This window comes from Sapajus apella, unplaced genomic scaffold, assembly GCF_009761245.1.
Source record: "Sapajus apella isolate SASKATOON/1434 unplaced genomic scaffold, GSC_monkey_1.0 scaffold119, whole genome shotgun sequence".
In the NCBI taxonomy this organism is placed as follows: domain Eukaryota; kingdom Metazoa; phylum Chordata; class Mammalia; order Primates; family Cebidae; genus Sapajus; species Sapajus apella.
Window position 1 is genome coordinate 403,086 of NW_022437059.1, and position 26,659 is coordinate 429,744.

General features: G+C 50.4%; 2 protein-coding genes across 2 annotated transcripts; one reads left to right on the forward strand and one right to left on the reverse strand.

Moving 5' to 3' along the window:
• Positions 1 to 1,575: 1,575 nt before the first annotated feature.
• Positions 1,576 to 20,030, reverse strand: UBQLN4 (ubiquilin 4). Its single transcript, XM_032260606.1, has 11 exons — positions 19,896 to 20,030; positions 17,727 to 17,878; positions 17,129 to 17,346; positions 16,305 to 16,567; positions 14,522 to 14,680; positions 9,172 to 9,397; positions 7,940 to 8,079; positions 7,349 to 7,432; positions 7,068 to 7,183; positions 6,684 to 6,870; positions 1,576 to 3,344 (listed from the first exon to the last, which is right to left on the reverse strand). Exons 1-11 carry the CDS (start codon positions 20,001 to 20,003, stop codon positions 3,192 to 3,194), a joined length of 1,806 nt encoding a protein of 601 aa, XP_032116497.1. The 5' UTR covers positions 20,004 to 20,030; the 3' UTR covers positions 1,576 to 3,191.
• A 967-nt stretch (positions 20,031 to 20,997) lies between these two features.
• LAMTOR2 (late endosomal/lysosomal adaptor, MAPK and MTOR activator 2) lies at positions 20,998 to 26,359 on the forward strand. The gene is made up of 4 exons (XM_032260607.1): positions 20,998 to 21,251; positions 21,559 to 21,721; positions 25,831 to 25,920; positions 26,167 to 26,359. The coding sequence occupies exons 1-4, from the start codon at positions 21,184 to 21,186 to the stop codon at positions 26,221 to 26,223; spliced, it is 378 nt and encodes a 125-aa protein (XP_032116498.1). The 5' UTR covers positions 20,998 to 21,183; the 3' UTR covers positions 26,224 to 26,359.
• The last annotated feature ends 300 nt before the right edge of the window (positions 26,360 to 26,659 follow it).

A 26,659-nucleotide genomic window follows, 5' to 3' on the forward strand; every position in this document is an offset into this window, starting at 1 on the left:
TGCTAGGTGTGGTGGCAGGCGCCTGTAATCCCAGCTACTTGGGAGGCAGGAGAATCACTTGAACCCAGGATGCGAAAGTTGCAGTGAGCTGAGATTGCACCACTGCACTCCAGCTCCAGCTTGGGCGATAAGAACAAAGCTCTATCTCCAAAAAAAAAAGAAAGAAATCACAACTTAGCCTCTCAGCCACCTTTCCCTAATTGGCCTCCAGGTCAAAGGCAGCCGGTCTTTAGAGGTTTTTTTTTTTTCCACTGGGTCACCAGTCAATCTTATTCACCCTTTGATGCTTTTTAGACTTTTTATATATTTTTCCCAGATTTTAAAATTTCTAGTGGGAGTACTGGTCTGAGGCATCTAGTCTACCATTATCAAAGTGGAACCTCCCACTCATGGTTTATTCATATTCCGCAGAACTGTAGTCCGTAACTTCACTGTACGAAAGATAAAACCCCATAGGTGTGAAAAGACTTCCTCAAACCTACATGGTCAGTAGTGCCAGGTTTAGTGTCAGAGCCCAAGATTAACTACCAAACTTCACTTGCGTTAAGACTTGACTGCAAGAGTTTTTGTTTTACTTTTTAACCTAAGGTAAGGGGAAGGCAATCTTGCCAAAAGATCAGAGGATGAAGACAATAATCTTATAATTCATAGTTTCCTCTACCACCCCTGACTTAGGGGAAGTGGGGAAAGAGATCTCAGATACCCAATGGTCTAAGGATGGGAATGGAAGAATGCAATCCTCCCCATTCCAAAGTCAGATATTACTGACACCTCCATCATCAGTTATCCCTTAACCTTCAATATTTACATATTTTATTGAGACAGGGTTTCACTTTGTTACCCAGGCTGGAGTACAGCGGCACAGTCCCAGCACTGCGGCCTTGACTTCTTGGGCTCAAGTGATCCTCCTGCCTCAGCTTCCCACATACCTGGGACTTCCCACGTAGCTGGGACTACAGGCTCATACCACCACGCCTGGCTAATTTTTCTTTTTTTTCAAGACGGAATCTTGCTCCGTCCATGGCACGATCTCATCTCACTGCAACCTCCACTTCCCCAGTTCAAGCGATTCTCCTGCTTCAGCCTCCTGAGTAGCTAGGACTACAAGCGCGTGCCACCACGTCCAGCTAATTTTTGTATTTTTAGTAGAGACGGGGTTTCACCATGTTGGCCAGGATGGTCTCAATCTCTTGACCTTGTGATCCACCTGCCTCAGCCTCCCAAAGTGCTGGTATCACAGGCGTGAGCCACTATGCCCAGCTGCCTGGCTAATTTTTAAATTTTTTATAGAGATGAGGTCCCTCTATGTTGCCAGACTAAAATCTAAGATTTTTTTGTTTTGTTGACATGAAGTTTTGCTCTTGTTGCCCAGGCTGTAGCAAAATGGTGTGATCTCAGTCACTTTATATATATATATTTCTTTTTTTTTTAACCTAGGAACACTTTTAATATTTCTTAACTGTAGTAACTGAACCAAACCTCGAATTCCTCTAGATCCCACTTTTTGCCCTGTAAAACCAAGAAGCTGTCTTCAGCCAGCCTCTTCTTCCTCAAAAAACAAACACCAACACACTCTCACAACAAAGACCACACCATTTATTTACAAAGGCCAGTGTGGGAGCTGGGGGAGGCAGGGAGGGAAAGCCACATGGACATCCTCTCTGGACTGCTTGGGACCCTTTCCCACTTGGAGCAAGCTCTGTTCCTCTTGCCGTCATATTCTCAGCCGTGGGGTTGGTCCTCCAAGCAGCTGGGCCAAGTAGCAGAGGGAAGAGGTGATATGAGCCTCCTCTGTGCTCTGACAGAGCAATGTCCAATTCCAGATCAAAGGCATCATTGCCACCCTCTCCTCTCCTTCCTCAAAGAAAACTCTCTGGCCTGGAGGGAAATAAACCCTCTACTATTCCCACAAGGCAGTGACGGGTGATGAGGGTGCTAGTAACAGCCCTGACAGCTTCAGAAGGGGTACCCAAACTACCTCTGGGTTAACCAGCAGCCAGAGGCCCAAGGGACCTAGCTCTCCTGGATATGTATTCCTGCAATGGACTGATGCTTTTACCCACTTGTCTCTGGTGGTGGGAGCACTCTGAATTGGAAACCAACAAATCATCCACTTCTCACCAACATGTGTGCATACACACGCACTTCCCTACTGTTCAGACCCCAATCCCCTTCATGTCCTTTGAGGAGGGCTCAGATTACTGGTGCCTGGGGACACAGGCAAGTCCTGCGTCCATGGAAATGTGTGCATGCATATAAGCACATGTATATGAGGAAATGAAGCCAATATGACCCCTTGTGGGGCATGGTGCTCAGCTGCATTGAGCCCTTTTCTTCAGTTCAAATCCATTAGCATCTCTAAGTCTCTTCTGCCAGCTTGGGTCTGGATTCTTCTGCCTAAAAGACCTATGGGTGCTTCTGTTCCCCACTGTTAATTCCAACTTCCAAGGCTTTTACTCAGGCTGCGTCCCCTATTCCCTTCCTCTGAATAACCTCATTCCCTTCTTTTTCGCACCAATTTCCCCGGGGCTGGTCCAGGGTTTGTTCATTACTGTCCAGAGGGCTGTCTCATCTCCCTCTTCAGAGAGAGAGAACAGGAATCTTCCTCCTTACCCTGGAATTCCCAACAGTGCCCACGAAAAAGTGCTGAATGAAGTGACCAGAATAGGGGCTGAGGAGGAAAATTACCACCTATTTCACCTGCTCCTCCTTCAGAGCGAGAAATTCTAGCACTGGTTGGGCTAGGGGTGGGGGCTAGCGAGAAAAAGGAGGAAGAGAGTTACCAAAAGTAAACATAAGACAAAACCCTAGTGGTATAAATGGAAGACTGTGTTCCAGTAAATGAGACTCAAAGGTTCCTCCTTTGACTCTGCACCACCACTGCAAGTTTAAAGACTGCAAAAGGTGGTGCCGGGCAAGGAGGTAGGGTCAATCAGTGAAACTGCAAAAACTGTTTAAGTAGCTCTGCTCAAGGAGTCCAGGAGAGAAGATTCTGTTAGAGATGTAGCGATAAAACCATAATTCTCAGACAGAGCTAAGGGTTGGAGCCCATGCCTCTAAAGTCACCCTGCTGTTTGGAGAGGATGAGGGAGAAGACGGAAGGGATGACAAGCGGCAGAGGGGAAGGGCTGACAGAGGAACCAAACGCTGACATCGAGGGAAGGGAGAGGCAGGAGGCATGGGCCGAGGGATTAGGAGAGCTGGGAGCCCAGCAGTCTCTCAATAGCTGCGTTGATGTCCCCTCCTGTGGCAATCAGAGCCTGCAGGTTGGCCTCACGATTGATGAAGCCCATGGAGTTGAGCTGCTCCAGTTGCTGCTGAAATCTCACTTCTGGTGTCTGCACCTGGAGGGGACAGGCCTTGTGTAGTAGGCACAGGACCAATCTTGGGGCCCCTATTCCAATGAAGGGTTTCTAAGACCAGCAGGACTTCTCTAATATCCTCAGAGTCAATCAAGATAGGGAAGATGAGCTGCAAATGGGGGCCCAGGAGCCTAGGTCCCAAGTCCTAAATAACTGTGTAATAATAAGGCAGGTGGATATCTTTTTTAGAATTTCAAGGTAACTGATAAGCCTAGATCAGCGTATAGTCCTCAATGCTTTCCATGAACACTGGAGATGTTAACAGGCACTCCAAAAGCCAAATGCTCTGTGGTCAAATAAGATGCATGCTTATCATGACCTCCAAGCCCCTCCTAACAGTCATCACACGTACAGCCATATGAAAGGCCAGAGGAGGGTCCTAGTTAAAAAGCAATTTAATTTTGTTTCACTGATCAACAACCATTTATTTATAAAAGAGAAGTATTTCCTTTCTTTTGAAATAGGTCTTGCACCCAGGCTGGAATACAGTGGCAGGAATCAGAGCTCAGTGCAGCCTCTATCTCCTGGGCTCAAGAGATCCTCCCGTCTTAACCTCCCTATATGTGAAGAAGAGGAATAACTGCTAGAATGAGAATGGAGAATATAAAGGCTAGGACACCTTAGGGATGGATCGTAAGATTGCGTATGCAAATGCAAGACTGTCCAGCTGGTGTTGAAAGGAAGAATGTTCAATCCAGAGAAAGACAGGACTTGCCTGGTGTCACAGAGCAAGTTAGTCGCCAAGACTTGCAGTATAAAAGCCCTTCCCGACCGGGTACGGTGGCTTATGCCTGTAATCCCAGCAGTTTGGGAGGCTGAGGTGGGCAGATCACCTGAGGTCAGAAGTTTGAGCTGGGGCTACAGGTGTATACCACCATGCCCAGCTAATTAAAAAAAAATTTTTTTGGCCAGACACGGTGGCTCACACCTATAATCCCTGCACTTTGGGAGGCCAAGACTGGCAGTTCACCTTAGGTCAGGGGTTCAAGACCAGCCTGCCCAACACAGCAAAACCCCCTGTCTACTAAAAATGCAAAAAATTACCCAGGTGTGGTGGCACACACCTGTAGTCCCAGCTGCTCGGGAGCCTGCGGTGTAAGATCGCTTGAACCTGGGAGGCGGAGGTTGCAGTAAGCTAGATCACGCTACTACTGCACTCCAGCCTGAAAAAAAAAAAAAAACAAAAAAAACAAAAAAAAAAAACGGCAGGCATAGTGGCTCGTGCCTGTAATCCCAGCACTTTGGGAGGCTCAGGCAGGTGGATCACCAGACGTCAGAAGTTTGAGACCAGACTGGCCAACACAGTAATATGCTGAGACTAAAAATACAAAAATTAGCTGGGCATGGTGTCAGGAGCCTGTTGTCCCAGCTACTAGGGAGGCTGAGGCAGGAGAACTGCTTGAACCCAGAAGGCAGAGGTTGCCGTGAACTGAGATTGCGCCATTGTACTCATGGGGGACAGAGTGAGACTCCATCTCAAAAAAATAAAATTAAAATAAAGTAAAAAATAAAGAAAGTAGAGACAGGGTCTTGCTATGTTGCCCAGGCTAGTCTCAAGTAATCCTCCTGCCTTGGCCTCTGTAACTGCTGGGATTACAGGCATAAGCCACTACCCTATTTTTTTTTTTTTTTTTTTTTTTTTGAGGCAGAGTTTTGGTCTTGTTCCCCAGGCTGGAGTGCAGTGGCATGACCTTGGCTCACTGAAACCTCTGCCTCCTGGGGTTAAGCGATTCTCCTGCCTCAGCCTCCTGAGTAACTGGGATTATAGGCACATGGCACCAAGGCCAGCTAATTTTTGTATTTTTAGTAGAGATGAGAATTCACCATGTTGGCCAGGTGGGTCTTGAACTCCTCACCTCAAGTGATTCACCCACCTTGGCCTCCCAAAGTGCTGGGATTACAGGTGTGAGCCACTGTGCCCAGCCCTTTAAAAAAATTTTTACAGGCTGGGTCTACCTGCATTGCCCAGGCTGGTCTCAAACTCCGGGCCTCAGGCAATCCTGCCTCGGCCTCCCAAAGCACTGGAATTACAGGCATGAGCCACGTTCCTGGCGTGGCTTTTCATTCTTGTCATTCCTCTAAATATCTCCCGTAAATGTATGCCCAAGGGGTGTTTAGAGAGCACAAGCCTAGATTATGAACTAGAAAGAGTCCAGAAAGCACTGTCCACCTGGTGTTGAAGGGAGGAATGTTAGATCCGGAGAAAGACAGGGCTTGCCTGGGGTCAGAAAGCAAGTCAGTTGCCAAGGCCCCCTGACTTGCAGTATAAAAGCCCTTTCCAGCTGGGTGTGGTGGCTCACGCCTGTAACCCCAGCACTTCGGGAGGCCAAGGCAGGTGGGTCACCTGAGGTCAGGAGTTTGAGACCAGCCTAGACAACATAGCGAAACCTTTTCTCTACTAAAAATACAAAAAATTAGCTGGGTGTGGTGGTGCATGCCTGCAATCCCAGCTACTAGGGAGGCTAAGGCAGGAGAATCACTTGAATCCAGGAGGCAGAGGTTACAGTGAGCTGAGGTCGCTCCACTGCATTCCAGCCTGGGCAACAAGAGCAAAAGTTCATCCCCAAAAAAAGAAAAAGCTCTTTCCAGTGCTCCATGTTGCTTCTCTTCACAGTCCACAGAATCTAACTAGGGTTGGACTTGGACTGGAGACCACCTAGTCTAGCTCTTGTGCTTTGCACAAAGCTGGGTAAACATACCTTTTGGTTGAATGGCTTTTCCAAATGAGTCAGAGGTCAGAGAAGGGTTAAGAGGCTCACTCGAGGCAGGTCATCCCTGCCCCTCCTGCTAGCTGCTGGCCTTGACTTTCCCAGGGCTTTGGTTACCTCACCTCACAAAGTCCCCCTCCCCAGAGTCTCAGAGATGGGGGCTGCTTTAATTATCAATAGGATCCTTTGATATAAGCAGAAATGGGCACAGTGTGAATTCTGGAGGTGGAATGCCTGGGTTTGGGTCTCGGTTTTCTTATCTACTAGCTATGTAAGTGAGCAAACCACTTAACCTTTCTGGGCCTCAGTCTCCCTCCTCTTTAACACAGAAATAATAATCGCTTTCTCCCGAGGCTGTTGTGAGGAGTGTGGTAAACGAGCTCTGATACTTAGAGCATTTAGAACAGTACGTGACGCACGGTAAGTATCCTTACTCTGCTCATCTCTATTTTACATTTGCACAAACTGAGCTCAGGGAGGATCAGTAACCTGCCCAAGGCTACAATGTGGCAGATTCCCAAGCTTGCCCTACCGCCTCTACTCTACTGCTTCCCCTGAAACCTCCCAGGATCCAAGTGGTGGTCCCAGCACCTGTCCCCACTGCCTCATGTACCTGTGAGTTTCCACTTCCAGCCAAAAGCTGGATCATCTGCTGCATGAGCTGCTGCTGGGCGCTGGAAGCCCCTGTTGGAGAAGATGTGGCTGGCGTGGCTGGCGAGGAAGTGGGGGCCTCAGGCGCAGACCCAGCATTGCTGCCTGCTGAGGGTGCTGGGGTCCGGGACATCCCAAAGGAGCCAAGGCTGTAGGCAAGACAGACCAAGAGGTAGGAGATGGCATCCAAGAAAGGGATGAGAACATAAGATCCAGAAGGAGAAGCAGTTGGAAGAAACAGGAAAACAGACCCTCAGACACAAAGGTGCTGAGAGAGCGGCAGAGAGAAGAGCTGAAGGGGAGGAGTTGCCAGAACCTTGCTGCCCGCCTGTCCCCCTGCCCTCACCTGGGTACCAGCCCAGGGGCCTCGGTCTGCAGGGTCTGTAGTCCCTGCTGGATCTGCAGCAATGCCTGCATGGCTCGGGGATTGGTAAGGATGGAAAGTGACTCCGGGTTCTGCATCTGGTGGGAAATAAGCAGAGAAAGGCATCGGGAGGTGGCAGGAAAGAGGAGATAGCCTCAACCAGGAGTCCAGAGACAAGCTCTGCCCCGACTTCATCTCCACCCATTGGGCTTCAGGGCCTACCCCTTGCCCTCAGCTTCCACCCATCTAGGCTCCTCACTCACCTGCTGCAGGAAGACTGGGAGCTGCAGGCGGAGCTGCTCCTGCAGCTGGGGGTTCCCCGCGAAGAGCGGCACATTCACCATCATCTGCCAGGGTGAAGGTAGTAGGGGGAGACCTGGGCCTTTCCACCCTAAGCATTTCCCCACAGCCTCAGACTCCCTGGGCACCCCCTACCACTGTAGGAAATCTGGCCAGCTTCTCCAGGGATCTCCTAAGTGGGACAGTGAGAGGAAATGGAAATACGCTCTGGACAGTGAAGAGTATGAGGAGTCGGGCTGTTCAGCCCTGGGTCTGATGAAGCTAACATTTCCAGGTACATAGAGCTTACTTTGTTACACGCCGTGTTTTAGGCACTTAACGTGTATTAACTCACTTAATCCTCACAACTCTAGGAGGTAGGAACTATTGTTATCATTTTACAGATGAAGAAACTGGGAGGCTAAATAACGTGCTTAGCTTACACAGCTGGGAAGTGGCAGGGCCTGGGATGCAAACCCAGGCAGTCTAGCTCCACAGTGTTTTGATCACGAGAAACTGTCCCTAACCAGGGGGAACCCTCTCCCCAGCAACACTCTCCTCATGCTGTTTGGTACCTGAGCAGCAAAGTCGGGGTTCTGGGCAAGTGTCTGCATCATGCTGCGCATGTAGGGCGCTGAGATCACGTTCTGCATCAGCTGTGGGTTCTCAGAGATCTGCTGGAGGAGGGCTTGCATTTCTGGGCTATTGAACATCCCTAGGACAAGGTGGAAAAAAGAAAACAGGAGAGAAAGGGTCCAGATGGAAACCGAAGGCCTCACTTCAATCTACCTTACTTCAGACACCGGATGGCTACACAACTCAGAAAGGCAATGGTCCAGTGGGCACCCTAGGACTGTGGCATGAATCCAACTCTCCTAACTCCAAGGTCATCTTGCCCTGCTTTGGCCTAGCCCCTTTTCCATGGACTCGCTAAGGATGAGCCAGCTAGGAACTAGGCCTGATTTATGCTCCTCTGGACAGTTCCTGCCATAAGCTCAAATTATGTCCGCTTTGGAAAGAAATGATTGAACGTTATCTAGATCAAACTTGTCTTAGCAGCAGAGACCCTTTCCTCATGCCAAAGCTCGCTCAGATACCAAGTATGGTAATGGTCTGGCTGGAGCTGGGATAGGAGGCCTGGAGCCTCTCCCACTGGGTCCTTCCTCATCCTGGAGATGAAGACCCTTTCAGGACACAGGAGCACAATTTTAAAACCATGGATCAAGTTATAGTCCTTATTTTACAAATAACGAAACTGAAACACACAGAGGGAAGGAAATTTCCCAATCAAGATATGCCCCAGAGTGCAGAGAAATTAGGGCACCTGCTGAAGACATCCCCCAGGCCATGTGTACAGTCATAGTCCAGATAAATGGGGCATCCCCTAGGGTCGTGCAGTGTATAACCTGTTCTTCTGTACATGGCAAGCCCTGCGCGTCCCTTTCCCCCAGCCTCACATCTGCCTCTCCCCAGGTCTGCCTTGATTCCTCTCCAGCCCCCTCTCCCCACAGCAGTCTGACCCTTTTATACTGGGTAATACCAGAGGTGCTCATGAAGCTTAGGAGGTGGGGCCTGGTTTACACATGAGCCATTACTTAGGTCACTCCCAGGGGTATCAGGACATGGCCAGAACCAGCCCTCAGCCTCCAAAGAGCGAGGCCACTATCCCAGACCGCAGAGCCGCTCTGTGGCCTCAAAAGTCTCACCTCTGTCTTCAAAATCCTGAAGCAGTATCAACCCCACTCAGTCCTGGGGCAGAGGGGCTGCCCTGGTGACCCCACTAAGCTCCTTCCACCCTAGGACATACCTGACCCCAGGCTAGCCGCATTGATCCCAAAGGGGTTCGAGACTGTCGGGTGCACCTGGCTGGTCCCCGATCCTCCGGTGCCCTCCCCACCGGACCCGGGGGCCTGGGAGGTGGGGGGCGAGGGGCTCCAGGGGTTAGGGAGGGGCTCTCGATTTTCAGTCCGCAGAGGCTGGGAGGATGAGCTGTCGGAGTTCCCGGCCAGGGAAGAGAAGGGATTGTTGCCAAACTGGGAGGAGGGAAAGGTTTCGGGTTAAGGACTGAAACAAATCCAGGGACAAGGGCTAGGCCCTTTCTCTCCTCTCACTTAATTGCCTCCCCTTCCCCAGAAAAGGAAGAGAGATTTAAGACCTTGGAGGTCCTGAGTTCAGTTCTTTGCCCTGCAATGGATAGCTTCTCCACAGGATGGGAGCTAGCTGATGCTAGTGGCTAGATAACTGAACCCCTGAGAAAATTGAAAACTTCCCATCCCTGCTGGTGGCTTTCAATATTTGGTCTCTAATCATCTCCTATGTAACCCACCGCACTTTACACATGCTTTTCCCACTGTATAGCAAAATATTTGTTTTCCTGTACCTCAAGGGGCAGAGACAATGTCAGATTTGCCTTTGGACTCCCAGCCCTGACACTAGTAGGTGCTCAATAAGTAACTACGGTTTAAAGGGAGTGGGCTGTCAAACCTGGCTCTCTACTTGAACCCAGATCTTTTTCCCCAGCCTCCTTGGACTAATCCTAACTCTCCAGAACCTTTCCCTCACTCCACAGTTTCCCTACCTGGCATTTCTTTTTTTTTTTTTTTTTTTTTGAGACGGAGTCTCACTCTGTCATCCAGGCTGGAGTGCAGCGGCGCATTCTCAGCTCACTACAATCTCCGACTCCCTGGTTCAAGTGATTCTCTTGCCTCAGCCTAGGATTACAGGCATAAGACACCACACCCAGCTAGTTTTTGTATTTTTAGTAGAGACAGGGTTTCACCATGTTGGCCAGGATGGTCTCAATCTCCTGACTTCGTGATCCACCTGCCTCGGCCTCCCAAAGTGCTGGGATTATAGGTGTGAGCCACCGCGTCCGGCCCCCTACCTGTCATTCTGTCCATCTAGGCACACCACAATGGCCATCCCCTTGCAGAATATACCTCGGACAGAAGATGCCTTCTCTAGGTCTACCCCTCCCACCCCAAAGCCTACCTCTGTACACTAGCTGCTTCAGCTGAACAGGCCTCAGTTTACCTCTGGTCCCTCTCATCCCACCAGGCTCCTCACTGTGTTCTCCAGGATACCTCAGGTCCATACCCCATGGGATGGTGTGCTGCCCAAAGGCAACACCAGAACCTCCTTTCCTCCAGCATCTAGGACAGAGCTCTGGCTGAGGGAGTCCCAGGCTCAGTTTCCCTACTCAGCCTTTCTCGTGGTCTTAAAAGCTCAGCAGTGCCTCTCCTGAGTTCCCAGGTGGTCCCACTTCAGCCCCTCCCCACCATAGAACTTCATAATTGAGCTGCTTTTCCTGTTTATTCAAATTGGGTCATGGGGACCGGGGCTGACCAAGGATTCTCCTACTCTGAGCTGGGTTTCCTTCACCTTACCAGATGCCTGTTCAGATAACAGAGCTCACAGGCCAGAGTTCGTGCTCCATGGCTTCAGCCCCTGTCCCTGTTTGACTTCCTGTTCTCACACCTGCCTAGCACTTCACCCCACTCTGTTTTGGGCCCCTCTTTGTTCTTCCTGGTACACTCTAAGGATAAAATCTCTTTTCCTGAACTATCCACAATGATAACCACCACCATTTATTGAGCACCTACTATGTGCCTGACACCTTTATTTTAATGCTTATAATGCTCCCCTAATACAACAGTTCTCAAAGTGTGGTCCTGGGACCCCTGCAAGGGTTAGAATTGTTTTCATAATTTTTTTTTTTTTTTTTTGAGATGAAGTTTTGCTCTTTTGCCCAGGCTGGAGTGCAATGGCATGATCTTGACTCACTGCAAACTCTGCCTCCCGGTTTAAGCAATTCTCCTGCCTCAGCCTCCTGAGTAGCTGGAATTATAGGCATGTGCCACTACACCCAGCTAATTTTATATTTTTAGTAGAGACAGGGTTTCTCCATATTGGTCAGGCTGGTCTAGAACTCCCGACCTCAGGTGATCCGCCTGCCTCGGCCTCCCAAAGTGCTGGGATTACAGGTATGAGCCACTGCACCTGGCCGTTTTCATAATTCTAAGACATTAATTTGCCCTTGTAACTCTTATTCTCTCATGAGGACACAGTGGAGTTTTCCAAAGCCTACATGGCATGTGACATTGCAAACTGAATGCTGATCTGAGAACCAGCTGTCTTATAGTAAGCCAAACATCAAAGAGGACTGCAAAAATGTAAAACAAGGCCACACTTTCCTCTAAAGTTTGGTTTTGGAAAATAAAGTTATTTTACAAAAGAATGTTATTTATGTTAACTTGTAATAAATTTGTTCCTCTGCCTCCCAGGTTCAAGCGATTCTCCTGCCTCAGCTTCCTGAGTAGCAGGGACGACGGGCACCCACCACCATGCCCAGCTAATTTTTGTATTTTTAGTAGAGATGGGGTTTTGCTATGTTGGCCAGGTTGGTCTCAAACTCCTGCCCTTAGGTGATCCATCTACCTCAGCCTTCCAAAATGTTGGGATTACAGGTGTGAGCCACTGCACCCCACCAACTTGTAATAAATTGTCATTTTTAAATGAATTAAACATTTTTAAAGTTTCTCAGTATTAGGCAGGGCAGGGCAGGGCACAGGGGGCATGGGGCAAGACAAGGCAGGGCAGGCTGGGCAGTGGCTCACGTTTGTAATCCTAGCATTTCGGGAGGCTGAGGCGGGTGGATCACGAGGTCAGGAGTTCGAGACCAGCCTGGCCAACATAGTGAAACCCCATCTCTACTAAAAATACAAAATATTAGCCAGCTGTGGTGGTGGGCACCTGTAATCCCAGCTACTTTGGAGGCTAAAGCAGGAGAATTGCTTGAGCCTGGGAGATGGAGGTTGCAGTGAGCAGAGATCATGCCATTACACTCCAGCCTGGGTGACAGAGTGAGACTCCATCTCAAAAAAAAAAAAAAAAGAAAGAAAGAAAGAGAGAGAAAGAAAATGATGAAGCACGTATGTGAACCCAGGTTGCTGATGCCAAGAGGGGTTCTCATAACTTAGTGTGCATCAGAATTCACGGGAGTACTTCATATAAGCATTTTTTCAACTATTGATTTTTCTTTATCAGGTGCATGCAGTACTTTGATTTAAAAAAATTTTCAGGACAGGTGCAGTGGCTCAATATCTGTAATCCCAGCATGTTGGGAAGCTAAGATGGGAGGATTGTTTGAGACCAGGAATTTGAGGTCAGCCTGAGCAACACAGGGAGACCCCATCTCAACAAAAAAAATTTTTAATTAGCTTGGTATGGTGCCACATGCCTATAGTCCCAGCTACTTGAGAGGCTGGGACAGAAGGATGGCTTGTGCCCAGGGTTGGAGCCTACAGTGAGCTATGATCGAGCTGCTGCACTCAAGCCTGAAAGACAGAGTGAGACCCCATTTCTTAAAAAAAAAAAAAGTTAGCCGGGCGCGGTGGCTCACGCCTGTAATCCCAGCACTTTGGGAGGCCGAGGCGGGTGGATCACGAGGTCAAGAGATCGAGACCATCCTGGTCAACATGGTGAAACCCCGTCTCTACTAAAACTACAAAAAATCAGCTGGGCATGGTGGCGCGTGCCTGTAATCCCAGCGACTCAGGAGGCTGAGGCAGGAGAATTGCCTGAACCCAGGAGGCGGAGGTTGTGGTGAGCCAAGATCGCGCCATTGCACTCCAGCCTGGGTAACAAGAGTGAAACTCTGTCTCAAAAAAAAAAAATAAATAAAAAGTTGATCCCTACAAGCAGTTTCTAAAACTTGAATGAGCAATGCCGGTAAAAACCAAGGTGATGCTGAGGAGTGGGGGTGCAGGTGGGGATTCACTCTACCAGATACCAACACCTAATTAACATAATGTGACATCATAGTAGGGGCAGACAAACAGACCAGTGGATCAGAATAGAATCAGCGAAAGACACACTCGGCTGGGTGTGATGGCTCAGGCCTATAGTCCCAGTACTTTGGGGGGCCAAAGTGGTGGGTGGACTGCTTGAGCCCCAGAGGTGGAGGCTGGAGTGAGTTTATGATTGTGCTTGTGCCATTCCAGCCTGGGCAACAGAGTGAGACCTTATCTGTTAAAAAAAAGCAAAAAAGCAAATTAAAGTAAGACCAGCATGATACCACCTCATATTTAAAAATATGATAATATAGACATGTTTACAGACATATACACAGGTAATAAAACAATCAGAATGATAAACTCCATCTTCAGCATAGTCGTTACCTCCAGAGAGAAAAAACGGAGAGGAGAGGAGAGGCGTTTGTGAAGGCTACAGCTCTACCTTATTTGCAAATATTAAATATGTCTAGGAAAATATAAAAAATACTAACATTAGTTACCACCGGGTAACTAATGTTACCACCTCTTTTCTACTGGTAGAAAAGAGGTGGCTGGGAGATGGAAACAGAGGGGTTCCTTCTGTAAATCTTTTTTTGGCCTATATACATTTTCATATATTTTTTTTGAATACTCTTGTTTACTTTGTGTAACTTTTGAATTTTCCTTCTTTTTTTTTTTGGTTTTTTATTTTTTCTTTTTGCTCACCTACAACTGTCTTGATCAAGTTATATGAATTTTCAAATATATAGACAGAGAATGTGTTTAACGTAAAATTAAATTTTTTTTTAAAAAAACAAAAGGGCATTGAAATTATATATTGCAACATGTTAGAGCAACATTGATTTTAAAGATGCTAGATTTTTATCTATTTTTTTGCATGTACTTGAATAGGAATCATAAAGCATATTTTAAAGTGCATAATCCTGGTGCCCAACCCTAGAAACGGATTCAATAAGTAGCTCAAAGGTGGGGACCAAGATTCCCATTATTAACAAGCTCCCCAGGTGATCCTGATGCAGGGGATCCACAGACCATACTTGAGACATGCTGTATCAGGGCTGGCGTCTGACCTCAGGCCTGCCACGTGACCTTTGAGCCCCTGGTACAAGAAGTTTCTCAAACAATGTCAATTTCTGTGTCTGCTATACCTCACCCACTTTCACAAGGACCTCTGCTTATCTTTGGTCCATGCCAAGTCGGACCATCCCCGGATATGCAATTTTGAGAACTGCCTTCAAGCCAAGGCCCACCCCTCAGGGGACTGGGGAAAGAAAGAAGAGCAGACCCAGGTTTTCCTGGGGTGGGGGTAGGGAATCTTGAGCCCAGACAGCCTGACCCCACTACCTTGGCCCTTGATCCCACCTGTTCCCGAGCAGCACTGAACATGGGCTCCTGGATGTCTGTGTACATGCGCCGGAGGGCATTATACCCTCCAGGGATGCTCTCGAGGTTGCTCAGGGCCCGGTCTTGGTTCCGCATCATCTCTTGCATCATGGCTGGATTCCGAGCAAGCTCCATTGTCTGAGAAGGGAGAGAGACAAGATGGGCCCCGGAGCCAGAGGAGCACCAAACTAGGAAAAGGGTGGGTCTTCAGAAGGGGGGTCTGTGTCAGGATGAGGACCAGGGCCCTGGAACTACCCCACAGTGACAGGGAGTACAGTGAACTGGACTTCCTTCCTCTTCTGTAATCTTGGCTCCAACCTTGTTTCCCTGTGGGTATTTTGGCTGGCTTTTTCTAGTTGAGGACAATGATCCCAGTTGAAGTGAGGGCAGCAGCTTCCCTCCCTTAGGCTCAGAATGTCCAAAGAAATGTCAGGGAGCACAAGGAAACTGAGTCAGAAGGGACACAGAAAGAAAGGGGAGGAGGCAGAAGAGAAAATTAACATCTACTGAGCACCTACTACATATGGGCATAGGGCCAAGTAGTTTACAGAATTCAAGTCATGTAAACTCCACAATAACCAATTTCTGTTCCTATTTTGCAGATGAGCAAATAGGCTCAGAGATGTTAACTGACTTGCTGGCCTGGAACACACAGTCACTGAGTGAAGATAGTGTTCAAACCAGGTTGGTCGATCTAAGACCATACTGTGATTCCTGGTAAATGACTGCAAGTTGGGGAAGGAAAGGATTCAAGCTGGGATAAAGCTACTGACGCCCTCTAATCCCCACCCCCAAGTCTTTGGCCTGCCTGAACCTTGAGAAACACGGAGGATGGGGGCTTCCTTCTATGGAGCCAATGGCTCATTCTCAGTAAGGGGTGACCTGTATCAACCCCAGGGGAGTTCATCACAGAAAAATGAGCGTAACTACTTCTTGTTGCCATCCAACTTGGAATACCTCCCCTCTCCTTCTTCCCAAATCTGCTCCACACTTGCCTCTTCTAAGACACCTTTATAACGGATATGCCTAGCCTCACAGAACTCTGATTTCTTGTCCTGTAATTCATTCATTCAATAAATATTGACTAAGTGACTATTGTGCACCAGGCAGCATTCTAGACAGTGAACAAAACACTCACAAATCCTTGACCTTATAGAAGTTATCTTCTGGTGAGTCCAGCACTGGTGTCCACAGCTCTGCTGGGAAGATCATCTATCTTGGTCCTCTGGTGGAGCGAACCATGAGATGGAACTCCCAAAGAGCAACATCACAACAGTGTCCCCTGGGTCTGCCTTCTCCACTGGGCCCTGTCCAGCCACAGTGCTCCCCAGACAACCTACCATCTTTCACTCCCAAGCCTTTATATGTGCTGTCCCTAGGCCCTGAATGCTCTGCTCTATTTTTTCCCCTGGTTGTCTTCCTCCTTTGGGTCTCAGCTTGGTGACATTTCTTCTTGGTGACATTCCTCCTCTAAGCCCCAGGGTAGGGTCAGGAGTTCTTCTCCATGCTCCTAGGGGATCCTGTGATTTTCCTTACAATAGCACTGACCACACGGTATGCTAATTGCCAGTTTAACTGTCCCACTTCCCTTCGACACTGGAATTCCTGAAAAGCTAGGCCTGTCTTTTCATCGCTGTACCTCCAGTGTTCAAAACTGCTGAATACACGAGTGGACCAATCAATGTAGGTCAAGGAAGGAAAGGCTGGGCAGGGCATGGCTGGGCACCAGTGTCCTCCAGCTCTCCAGCCCTCTCATACCCACCTGCCTCATGAGTTCAGGGTTGTTGAGCATGTGGCTGATCTCGGGGTTCCGCTCCATCAGCTGCTGCATCTGGGGGTTGGCCATGATCATGTGACGCATCAGGTCAGGGTTCGACATCATATCCTGGACCAGGGGGTTCTCCATGATCTGTGACAGCATCTCAGGATTGGACATCAGCTGCCTCTGCATCTGCTGCTGCAGCTCCATAAAGTTGGCAGAGCCCAGGCCCAGGCTGCCCAGCCCCAGGATGCCCCCAAAGCCAGCTGTAGGAAGGGGGCAGGGTCACAGTCTGCCACAAGAGCCCATTCCTCTCCTAGCCAGAGCCACTGAATTCAGGTCTCCATGACAGGCCCCAAATGCTTCTCACATGTCCCTCTTCCAGTCACTCCCACAGTGATCCACTGTTGGCAAAAAAATGTGAGCCTACAAGGCTGAGACCTCTCTGAAGGCTGAGGCTGTGCCAAACCCAGAACTGAGCAGACAGAAGGCAACAAGCAATGGTCTGTTGAATGAGTAGCCCATCTGGCTACTGCTGGATCCAACTTTTCCCCAGACTCACAGGGTCTTCCACTCTCTTTACCCAGGGTTCTCCACATCCCCAATGCCGTTTCTCCCCTCACTCCTAACTCTTAGCCATTGTCCCCACCTCTGGGAACTCCTCAGACTAGTTTCCTTCCCAGCTTGAATCAAGTATCAATGTCTGGAACTCTATGGAGTCCCCTATCCCCATCAGACCAGGGGCAGGAACCATGCTTCTCCCTCCTCTAGGCTTTCCCCAACTCCCAACCCCAAACAAGATTGTGTTCTCCTCTCTGAGGGCTTACACAGTATCGATGCAGTAGCACTGGGGGGTCCCTCCCCAGCCCCTGGAGAGGGCCCCCCACCACTGCTCCTCCGGCTTCCACCGCCAGCATCCGAAGAGGCACTGCCAGAGGTGGAGGGCTGTGCAGGGGTGGCGGGTGAAGCAGGTGTGGTGGAGGGTGCTGAGGCAGGGTCAGGTGTGGAGGGGGAGGAAGCAGTGGCAGCAGCTGGATCTTGAGCTCTGAGGACAGAGAAAGGAGAATCCTAGTTGGAGTGAGCACTAGAAGAGGGAAGGTACCGGGACAGTCTCTGTGCTTGCTGTGGGACTACTGTTTTAACCCAAGCCTCCTCCTGAGCAGCCCTGAGGCTGGGGCCAGGTGATGGCTGAGGGGCAGTCAGTAAACCAGGGAGAGAGAGAAAGGAGCTAGTATTATCTGTCTTCAGAGCATTCTGGGAGTGGTAAATCAGCTTCTCCTCCCCTAGAGATGAGATCATATTCATCTAGGAGCTACCTGCCAGGGCCTCAGCTTAGGCCTTCTGGGTACAGCTAAGCAATGAGTGAGAAAGTATCAGATTGGGAGGCCCAGTGAGAAGCTGGATCTGCTCTGCTCCTGAACTTACTTCTGAGGGGTCTTGATGACCAGATGGACAGTGAGCCCGTCCTTGATTCCGTGCTGGTTCAGTGTGTCCCCATCCTTGAGGATCTTGCCTGCGAAGATCAGGACCAGCTGATCCTGCTGAGCCTTAAACCTCCGGGAGATTTCCTCTTTGAACTGTAATCAAGAGGCAGAGGTCACTGTGGAGGCTGCCCGGACTCCCCCTACCAGGGACCCTGACTCTTCTTCAACAGCTTCTGTACTCTCTTGCTCTCATCTCTAGTCATGGGAAGTCCTTTCTGTGGTCTCAACCCCATTCCTCCAGCTGTAATAAGCATCTCCTTTCTTTTTTTTTGGAGACAGAGTTTCACTCTTGTTACCCAGGCTGGAGTGCAATGGTGCGATCTCGGCTCACCACAACCTCCGCCTCCTGGGTAGGCAATTCTCCTGCCTCAACCTCCTGAGTAGCTGGGATTACAGGCACGCGCCACCATGCCCAGCTAATGTTTTGTATTTTTAGTAGAGATGGGGTTTCACCATGTTGACCAGGATGATCTCGATCTCTTCACCTCGTGATCCACCCGCCTCGGCCTCCCAGAGTGCTGGGATTACAGGCGTGAGCCACCGCGCCCGGCGCATCTCCTTTCTTAACAAAGGAGATGGACCAGTGAGAGACTCTTGTCTCCCACCCTAGAAAGCCCTTGCTGCTATCTGCCTCCCAGTTTAAGTCCCTCCACCTAGTTCTCTGTGAGACAGGGCAGCCTCCCCACCCCCGTCTCAACTCGGTTAACAGCCTTGAACCTTTAGCCTTCTGAGACCCAATTTTCTCTCCTCTCTATTCCCAGTGTTCTTGTAACAACTACAACAAATAGATGCCAGTTACTGAGCACTACCTATGCATGAGTTAAAGATCTAGTATATTAATTATTATCTTCATTTTATTTATTGTTGTTTTTATCTTGAGACAGAGTCTCACTCTGTCACCCAGGCTGGAGTGCAGTGGTGCAATCTTGGCTCACTGAAACCTCCATCTCCCGGGTGCAAGTGATTCTCCTGCTTCAGTCTCCCGAGTGTCTGGGACTACAAGCACGCACCACCATGCCCGGCTTAATTTTGTATTTTTAGTAGAGATGGGGCTTCACCATGTTGGCCAGGCAGGTCTTGAACTCCTGACCTCAGGTGATCACCAGGCTTGGCTCCCAAAGTGCTGAGATTACAGGCATGAGCTACCACGCCAGCCTCAAAGAATCAGCGAGGTAAGGTAACTTGCCCCAGGCAGACCAGAACTCAAAGCTTGACAAAGTCCAGGCTCTCAACTAAACACACTACCTCTCAATGAAAGCCGTTTTCAAATTCGGCTTTGCAAGGAACAGTACGGTATTTAAATTCTGAAATTTAGTAATTCTCTGTGGTTAGGGAAGGAGAAAAAATGGAGTTAGACTCCCCAAATTCTATCAGCCCCTCCACAACACAACAACACAACACAACACAACACAACACACACTTTAAGAAAAAACAGTGCACTTGTTAAGCAGAGGCAGCTTCCAGATCCCTCTCTTCCAACCAGATGGCCTGTCTTAAGCCCCGCCTATGTGAAATTATGGAGTGGCCACAGGGGGTGGCGAACACAGGCAACAGTCCCTCATTCAACAAGATTTTATTGAGCACCTACTGCACACCGTGTAAATCTCAGAAGAGCTGAGAACCAAATGTAACCACGTCGATTTGAAAGAGTGGGAAGGATCTGGGCACAGGGAAATCCTCCCCCGACAGCCCCGCCGCTCAGAGAACACTGGGCGTTCTCTGAGGCACGGAGTAGGCGCCGGCGCTCTTCGCCAGCCCCCGGCCGGTTCTCTCGGTTAGCACCCTGCCCCGGCCTCCACTCCGGCACACTCCCTTCAAACCCAGGGTCCTTCCCTCTTCCCGGTGCAAAGTGTCCCCTCCTCACTCTCCACCACGCCCCCAGCCCAGGCCACAAGGCAAAACCCGCCCCTCAACACGCGCCACGCTCCCCTAGATCTCCCCTCGCAGGGCGCCCCCTACCCGCCTCTCCCTCCCTCCAGCTCCTCGGAGTCCCAGCTGGCCCTCGCCCTCCCCTGCGGGGCCCTCCGGGACGCCAGACCCTCAGGGAGGCCCCCCATCTCTTCACAGACCCCTCCTCCGCGCTCCCTCCGCCCCCCGCCAGCCGTACTACCTCCTTGACCGAGGCTCGATCGCAGATTACAATTTCCTCCTTGTCCTTGGGGGTCTTGACGGTGACCCGAATGGGGGGCCTCGTCTCGGCCCCGCTCGGCTCCGCCATGCCGCCGCCGCCACCCGGCCGCCCGCCAGCCCGTCCAGCTCCTCCTCCTCCCCGCCCGCCCGGCCAGCCCGGATCGGCTCCAGCGCCTTCAACACTCCCCTCTCTCCACCTCTCCCCTTCCTCCCCTCCTCTCCCCTCCCCTCCCCGAGGCTTTGCCGCCCCCTCCGGACCAGCCGCAGCCACAGCGCCCCGGGCGGACTGGGGGGGCCACTGCAGCGGGGTCCGCCCAGGGCCGAGCCCCGGGTCCGGAGCCAGGCCCGGGACTCGCCAGGCAGGGGCCCCTGCGGGGGGCTCTGGGCAAGGGGAGGGGCATGCCCTTCACTGCGGGGGCGGGGACGGACTCCTTGGGGAGACTGCGGCCCAACGCGGCCCGCCTGAGCCTTGCCGCGGTCCTTTCCAGCCCAAAGCCTCCCCGCCCCCTCCGCGTCTAACTCCGCTCCGGGACAAAGGACTTTCTGTGTCGCCGCTTTATCTCCGTTCTCTGTGATAACTTGGTCTGTCTTGGAAGCCCCAAGTCCTTTCCAGGCCAGGGGCCTTTCCCGACTTGGAGGTTGGGTTTTCCCACCAAGTAAGTCCACTTAGGATCTCAGCTCTGGGAGTGACCTTGTAGCTCCGAGGGTCACGGCCTAACTGGTCTATTAAGAATGGTTCCAGGGAGCTGGGTTTTGGCTGCGTAGCCTTTCTGAGCCTTGGTTTCCTCAAGATAATAATAACAGTACCCCTCGCCTCATCGCACAGAATTGTGCATAACGGAGAAAACTGTTTTGAAAGTATCCAAAGGCGTGCCCGACAAATATAAGGATGTAGTCTAATTATTGAATCGTGGACTACCAAGCGGACACATGGACTCCTTTCTCCCCTAAGGAGTTAAATGTCCTTCCAGTGCTGCCGCTGTCCTTTCACTCCCGCTCTTTTTGCCCCCGACAACCGCGTGGTCAGCCTGGAAAGGCGAACTATAGTTCCCAGGGTGCCTCGCGAGGCCACAAGGAACTACGATTCCCAGAGCCGCCCGCGGCGGGGTGGGGCGTTGAGTCGGAACTACAATAGCCAGGCGAGGAAACTACAACTCCCAGGGCGTTCCGAGGCAGGCCCACGGGACTACGGGAAGCAGCAGGCAGCGGCTTGCGGGAGGCAACTCGGAGGATCTGGGTGCAAAAGCCCAGGGTTAGAAGCCGTAGGCATGTTGCGCCCCAAGGCTTTAACCCAGGTGCTAAGCCAAGCCAACACTGGAGGAGTCCAGAGCACCCTGTGAGTGCGGACCACGGACCCGAGCGGCGAGCGCCGCATTTGGGCTGCGCGCGGCTCCCTCAGTGAGGGGTGGGGAAGGATTGCCAGGAAGGGAGGAGGCGGCAGAGCGGTCAGCGGCTGGGGGTGCTGGCCGGGAGATCCCCTCTCTGGAAAAGGGAAGCTGGTGTGCTGGGTGCTTAGGGCACGTCCCAGGACACACTAAGTCCAGACCCTTGCTGGCTGTGCCAGTGGTGGGACTTGGGCTGTAAACCCAGGCGTTTTACTCTCTGTCTTGAGCACAACGTTATCCTTCCCTGCCCCTCACCAGGCTGTTGAATAACGAGGGATCACTGCTGGCCTACTCGGGTTACGGGGACACTGACGCCCGGGTCACTGCGGCCATAGCCAGTAACATCTGGGCCGCCTACGACCGGAACGGGAACCAAGCGTTTAATGAAGACAATCTCAAATTCATCCTCATGGACTGCATGGTATGGAGAGGGAAGCCAGACTTCCCCTGCCCCCCAAGGGGATCCCAAGGGGGTGACCCGGACCCCATCCTGGATGGTTGGAGGGGCAGGGACAGTATCTCCGGAAGATTACTAAGAGTTGGTCTGCAGCAGCATTTGTAATAGGCAGGACCCTATTCATCAAGTGGTGGTGAGGAAGGAGCCCTGGACCTGAGAGGTCTGACTTGGGTTCTGGTCTCAGCCCTCCACTTATCAGTTGTGGAACCTTGGGTAAGTCGCCTAACCTCTCTCAGCTTCCTTACCTCATGTCTAAGAAGAAAACAATAATTTCCCTTTCCCCGCTCCCCTCATGGCTGGTTGTGAAGATCAAATGAAATAATGGGTATAAACAGTAGAATGACATGCAAACACAAAGTGTTGTCATCCCAGCGTCACCCACTCAGAACCATGGTAGTCTCCAGACCCTAGTCCAACCCCTTATGGTTACAAAGAAGGGAAAATGAAGTCCAGAAACAGGAAGTTGCCATTAGCTTGTGAACTTCTTAGTATCTGTTCAGTCAACAAGTATTTAGGTCCTTGTAGTGTTCTCAGGACTAGGGAAAAAATAGCAAACAGAAAGACAAAACCCCCAGTCCTAATAAATCTTTTTTTTTTTTTTTTTTTTTTGGAGACGGAGTTTCGCTCTTGTTACCCAGGCTGGAGTGCAATGGCGCGATCTCGGCTCACTGCAACCTCCGCCTCCTGGGTTCAGGCAATTCTCCTGCCTCAGCCTCCTGAGTAGCTGGGATTACAGGCACGCGCCACCATGCCCAGCTAATTTTTTGTAGTTTTAGTAGAGACAGGGTTTCACCATGTTGACCAGGATGGTCTCGATCTGTTGACCTCGTGATCCACCCGCCTCGGCTTCCCAAAGTGTTGGGATTACAGGCTTGAGCCACCGCGCCCGGCCTAATAAATCTTAACAGTGATACAATCACGGCTCACTGCAGCCTCGACCTCCCTGGGCTCAGGTGATCTTCCTGTCTCTGCCTCTTAAGTAGCTGGGAGTACAAGCATGCACTACCACACCTCGCCAATTTTTGCATTTTTTGCAGAGACTGGGTTTTGCCATGTTGCCCAGGCTGGTTTCGAATTCTTGGCTCAAGTGATCCACCTGCCTTCGCCTCCCAAAGTGCTGGGATTACAGGCATGAGCCACTGTGCCCGGCCACATTATTTAAAATAAGTAAAATATGTAATATGTTAGGTATTGAACATGCAATGTAAAGAAAGGAGGGAAGTGAAAGTATGAGTTTGTTGGGCATATGTGTCAGAGACAGTCTCACTGAAAAGGTGACATTTAATCAAAGATCTGAAGAAAGGTCGTGGTAAGCCATGTGGCTATCTGGGGGAAGAATATTTTGGACAGAACAGCAAGTATGAAGGCCTTGAGGCAGAATCATGCCTGCTCAAGGATCAACAGAGTTGGTTGGTATGGCTGGAGTTGCATGAAAATGGATGGAGGAGGGGCTAGGAGATGGTGTCAGAGAGGCAGAGAGTGCAGTGCTTGGTTCCCGGCGTAGAATGAATACCTAGTAAAAATTTGTTGAACTTACTTTTTTTTTTTTTCAGATGGGCCAGAGAGTGAACTCTCTAGGCAGGGCCTTCGCTGTAACTCAGCTGCTACTCTCCCCTGCCCCCTGCACAACCAATGTTATTAGTTCAACATATGACTCTGGCCGGGCGCGGTGGCTCAAGCCTGTAATCCCAGCACTTTGGGAGGCTGAGGCGGGTGGATCACGAGGTCAAGAGATCGAGACCATCCTGGTCAACACGGTGAAACCCCGTCTCTACTAAAAATACAAAAAAATTAGCTGGGCATGGTGGCGCGTGCCTGTAATCCCAGCTACTCAGGAGGCTGAGGCAGGAGAATTGCCTGAACCCAGGAGGCAGAGGTTGCGGTGAGCCGAGATCGCGCCGTTGCACTCCAGCCTGGGTAACAAGAGCGAAACTCCGTCCCAAAGAAAAAAAAAAAAAAAAAACATATGACTCTTAGTGAATGCCTAGAGCTGGTACTATAGCTTTCAAACGTTTTGACCACAACCAAGCCGTAAGAAATACATTTTAAGGGGCCAGGCACTGTGTCTCACGCTTGTAATCCCAGCACTTTGGGAAGGCGAGGCAGGCAGATCATGAGGTCAGGAGTTCGAGACCAGCCTGGCCAACCTGGTGAAACCCCATTTCTACTAAAAATACAAAAATTAGACCGGGTGCAGTGGCCCACACCTGTAATTCCAGCACTCTGGGATGCTGAGGCGGGCAGATCACCTGAGGTCAGGAATTCAAGACCAGCCTGGCTAACATGGTAAAACCCCATTTCTACTAAAAATACAAAAAATTAGCCAGGCATAGTGGCATGCGCCTGTAATCCCAGCTACTTAGGAGGCTGAGGCAGGAGAATCATTTGAACCCGGGAGGTGGAGGTTGCAGTGAGCCAAGATCACACCATTGCACTCTAGCTTGGGCAACAAGAGTGAGACTCCATCTAAAAAAATATATATCTATATATTTATATACACACACACATAAAAATTAGACTGGCGTGGTGGCGTGTGCCTGTAATCCCAGCTACTCAGGAGGCTGAGGTAGGAGAATCACTTGAACCTGGGAGGTGGAGGTTGCAGTGAGCTGAGATGGCACCACTGCACTTCAGCCTGGGTGACAGAGTGAGACTCTGTCTCAAAAAAAAAAAGAGAGAAATACCTTTTAGGCCGCGCGTGGTGGCTCACGCCTGTAATCCAAGCACTTTGGAGGCCAAGGTGGGCGGATCACCTGAGGTCGGGAGTTCAAGACCAGCCTGACCAATATGGTGAAACTCTGTCTTAAAAAATAAAAAAAGAAATACCTTTTAAAGCTGAGTGCAGGCCAGGCGTGGTGGCTCACGCCTGTAATCCCAGCACTTTGGGAGGCCGAGGCGGGTGGGTCACGAGGTCAAGCGATCGAGACGATCCCGGTCAACACGGTGAAACCCCGTCTCTACTAAAAATACAAAAAATTAGCTGGGCATGGTGGCGCGTGCCTGTAATCCCAGCTACTCAGGAGGCTGAGGCAGGAGAATTGCCTGAACCTAGGAGGCAGAGGTTGCGGTGAGCCGAGATCGCGCCATTGCACTCCAGCCTGAGTAACAAGAGTGAAACTCCATCTCAAAAAAAAAAAAAAAAAAAAAGCTGAGTGCAGTTCCTTATTCCTGTAATCTGTAATCCCAACACTTTGGGAGACTGAGGCTGGAGGATTACTTGGATTACTTGAGGCCAGGAGTTCAAGACCAGCCTTGGTGACCTAGTAAGACCTCATCTCTACAAAAAATTAAAAAATAAAAAGGAAAAAAAATTTTAAGAAAGACATTTTAAGTCAGAGCTCAACACACACATATATCCATTGAAACAAAAGTTTCATAGCAACAGTACTTTTCCAGCTGGGTGCGGTGGCTCACGCCTATAATCCCAGTACTTTGGGAGGCCGAGGCGGGCAGATCACCTGAGGTCAGAAGTTTGAGACCAGTCTGGCCAACATGGTGAAACCCTGTCTTTAAAAGAAAAAAAAAGAGAAACAGTACTTTTCCTACTACATGTAATATACTTCATTTCTTCTTTTTTGTTTTTTAACGCTGATCAACCTTCTTAATTTATCTCCTAACTGTGGGGTCAAACCTGCAGTTTGAAAAACATTACCATGGGAAAAGAGAAGAAATATCAGTTGGGTTACTGCTCCCATGCCCCTCTCAGTGTCTGTGGGGTGAGCTCATAGTAATAACATCACTCATTTGGACAACTGTTGACAGATATAAAATTTCATGTGTATTGGCGCCCTCACCAACTGGGATGAGGTAGGGGTTACAGAAAGAGAAACCGAGTTTCTGAAAGACTTAAGTTTCCCAGAGTAACATGGTTAGTAGATGGCTATGCTGAGGTTGGAACCTGGGCTCAGAACCCCATGTCCAGGGCTGTGGCCAAAAGCTTTTCTGCTGAACCTCCTGCTGTGTCCAGGGCATGGGAAAAAATATAGTCTCTCTGGGGCCAGAGAAACCTTTGGGGAAGGAGGGTACAAGGGTGCCAAGCAGAACATCACATCCCATCCTATCACCCCCACCAGGAGGGCCGTGTAGCCATCACCCGAGTGGCCAACCTTCTGCTGTGTATGTATGCCAAGGAGACCGTGGGCTTTGGAATGCTCAAGGCCAAGGTGTGTATATGCCCATCCCCCACAGCCCTGGGCCCAGCCTTTGTGCTCCCTCACTGTGTCCGCTCCCACCAGGACCCTGTTTTTAGAGGCTTCGTGTCTACTCAGTCCATTTCTGGTATGGGCCAGCTCCCAAGAGCAGGTGGGGGTTGGGGCTGGTTGCTCCCTATGGCACTGGGAGCAGACCTGGATTTGGGATTCCCAGGGGCTGGCCATGTGCGGGACTGATTTCTGTTGTCCCTCTTGTAGGCCCAGGCTTTGGTGCAGTACCTGGAGGAGCCCCTCACCCAAGTTGCAGCATCTTAGTGGCATTGGTGGAAGCTGGGGTCAGAAAAGAAAAATGACCATTTGGAGGGGCGGGGCCTCCTAGAAGAACCTTCTGGGACAATGCCGGGAGGATGGGACTTTGTTTTTCTAAGAATAAACTTCAACTCCTGTCATGTGTCTTGGCTGCTTTGTTGGTTGGGAGGAATCAGAGAAGATAGGGAGAAGCAGGCATTGCTTCTAGGATTCCTCGTGCTCTGCAAGGATGGACTTCTGCCCGCCCCTTCACCATGACCTCCCATGATCAAATGGTTCTTGGCAGTTAGGTCAAATAGTCCTTGGCCTTACGCCATACCTAGACCCTGCCGCTCAGAATAGTGTCTTACCCATCTCATTGGCGAAACTGTGGGAGTGGGCTCAGAGAAGCAAGGGTCTGCTGGGGTTGTGTTGCCCAGAGAATATAAAGGCCCTGGGAAGT

Excerpts from the sequence above, each read along its gene's own strand:
- UBQLN4 (XM_032260606.1), bottom strand. The coding sequence starts at position 20,003 with ATGGCGGAGCCGAGCGGGGCCGAGACGAGGCCCCCCATTCGGGTCACC. Across the intron at positions 17,879-19,895 it reads ATCGAGCCTCGGTCAAGGAG|TTCAAAGAGGAAATCTCCCG; the intron begins GTAGTACGGCTG and ends TCTTGATTACAG. Across the intron at positions 6,871-7,067 it reads GCCCCTGGGCTGGTACCCAG|CCTTGGCTCCTTTGGGATGT; the intron begins GTGAGGGCAGGG and ends TCTTGCCTACAG.
- LAMTOR2 (XM_032260607.1), top strand. The coding sequence starts at position 21,184 with ATGTTGCGCCCCAAGGCTTTAACCCAGGTGCTAAGCCAAGCCAACACT. Across the intron at positions 21,722-25,830 it reads TCATCCTCATGGACTGCATG|GAGGGCCGTGTAGCCATCAC; the intron begins GTATGGAGAGGG and ends CACCCCCACCAG. Across the intron at positions 25,921-26,166 it reads TTGGAATGCTCAAGGCCAAG|GCCCAGGCTTTGGTGCAGTA; the intron begins GTGTGTATATGC and ends TCCCTCTTGTAG.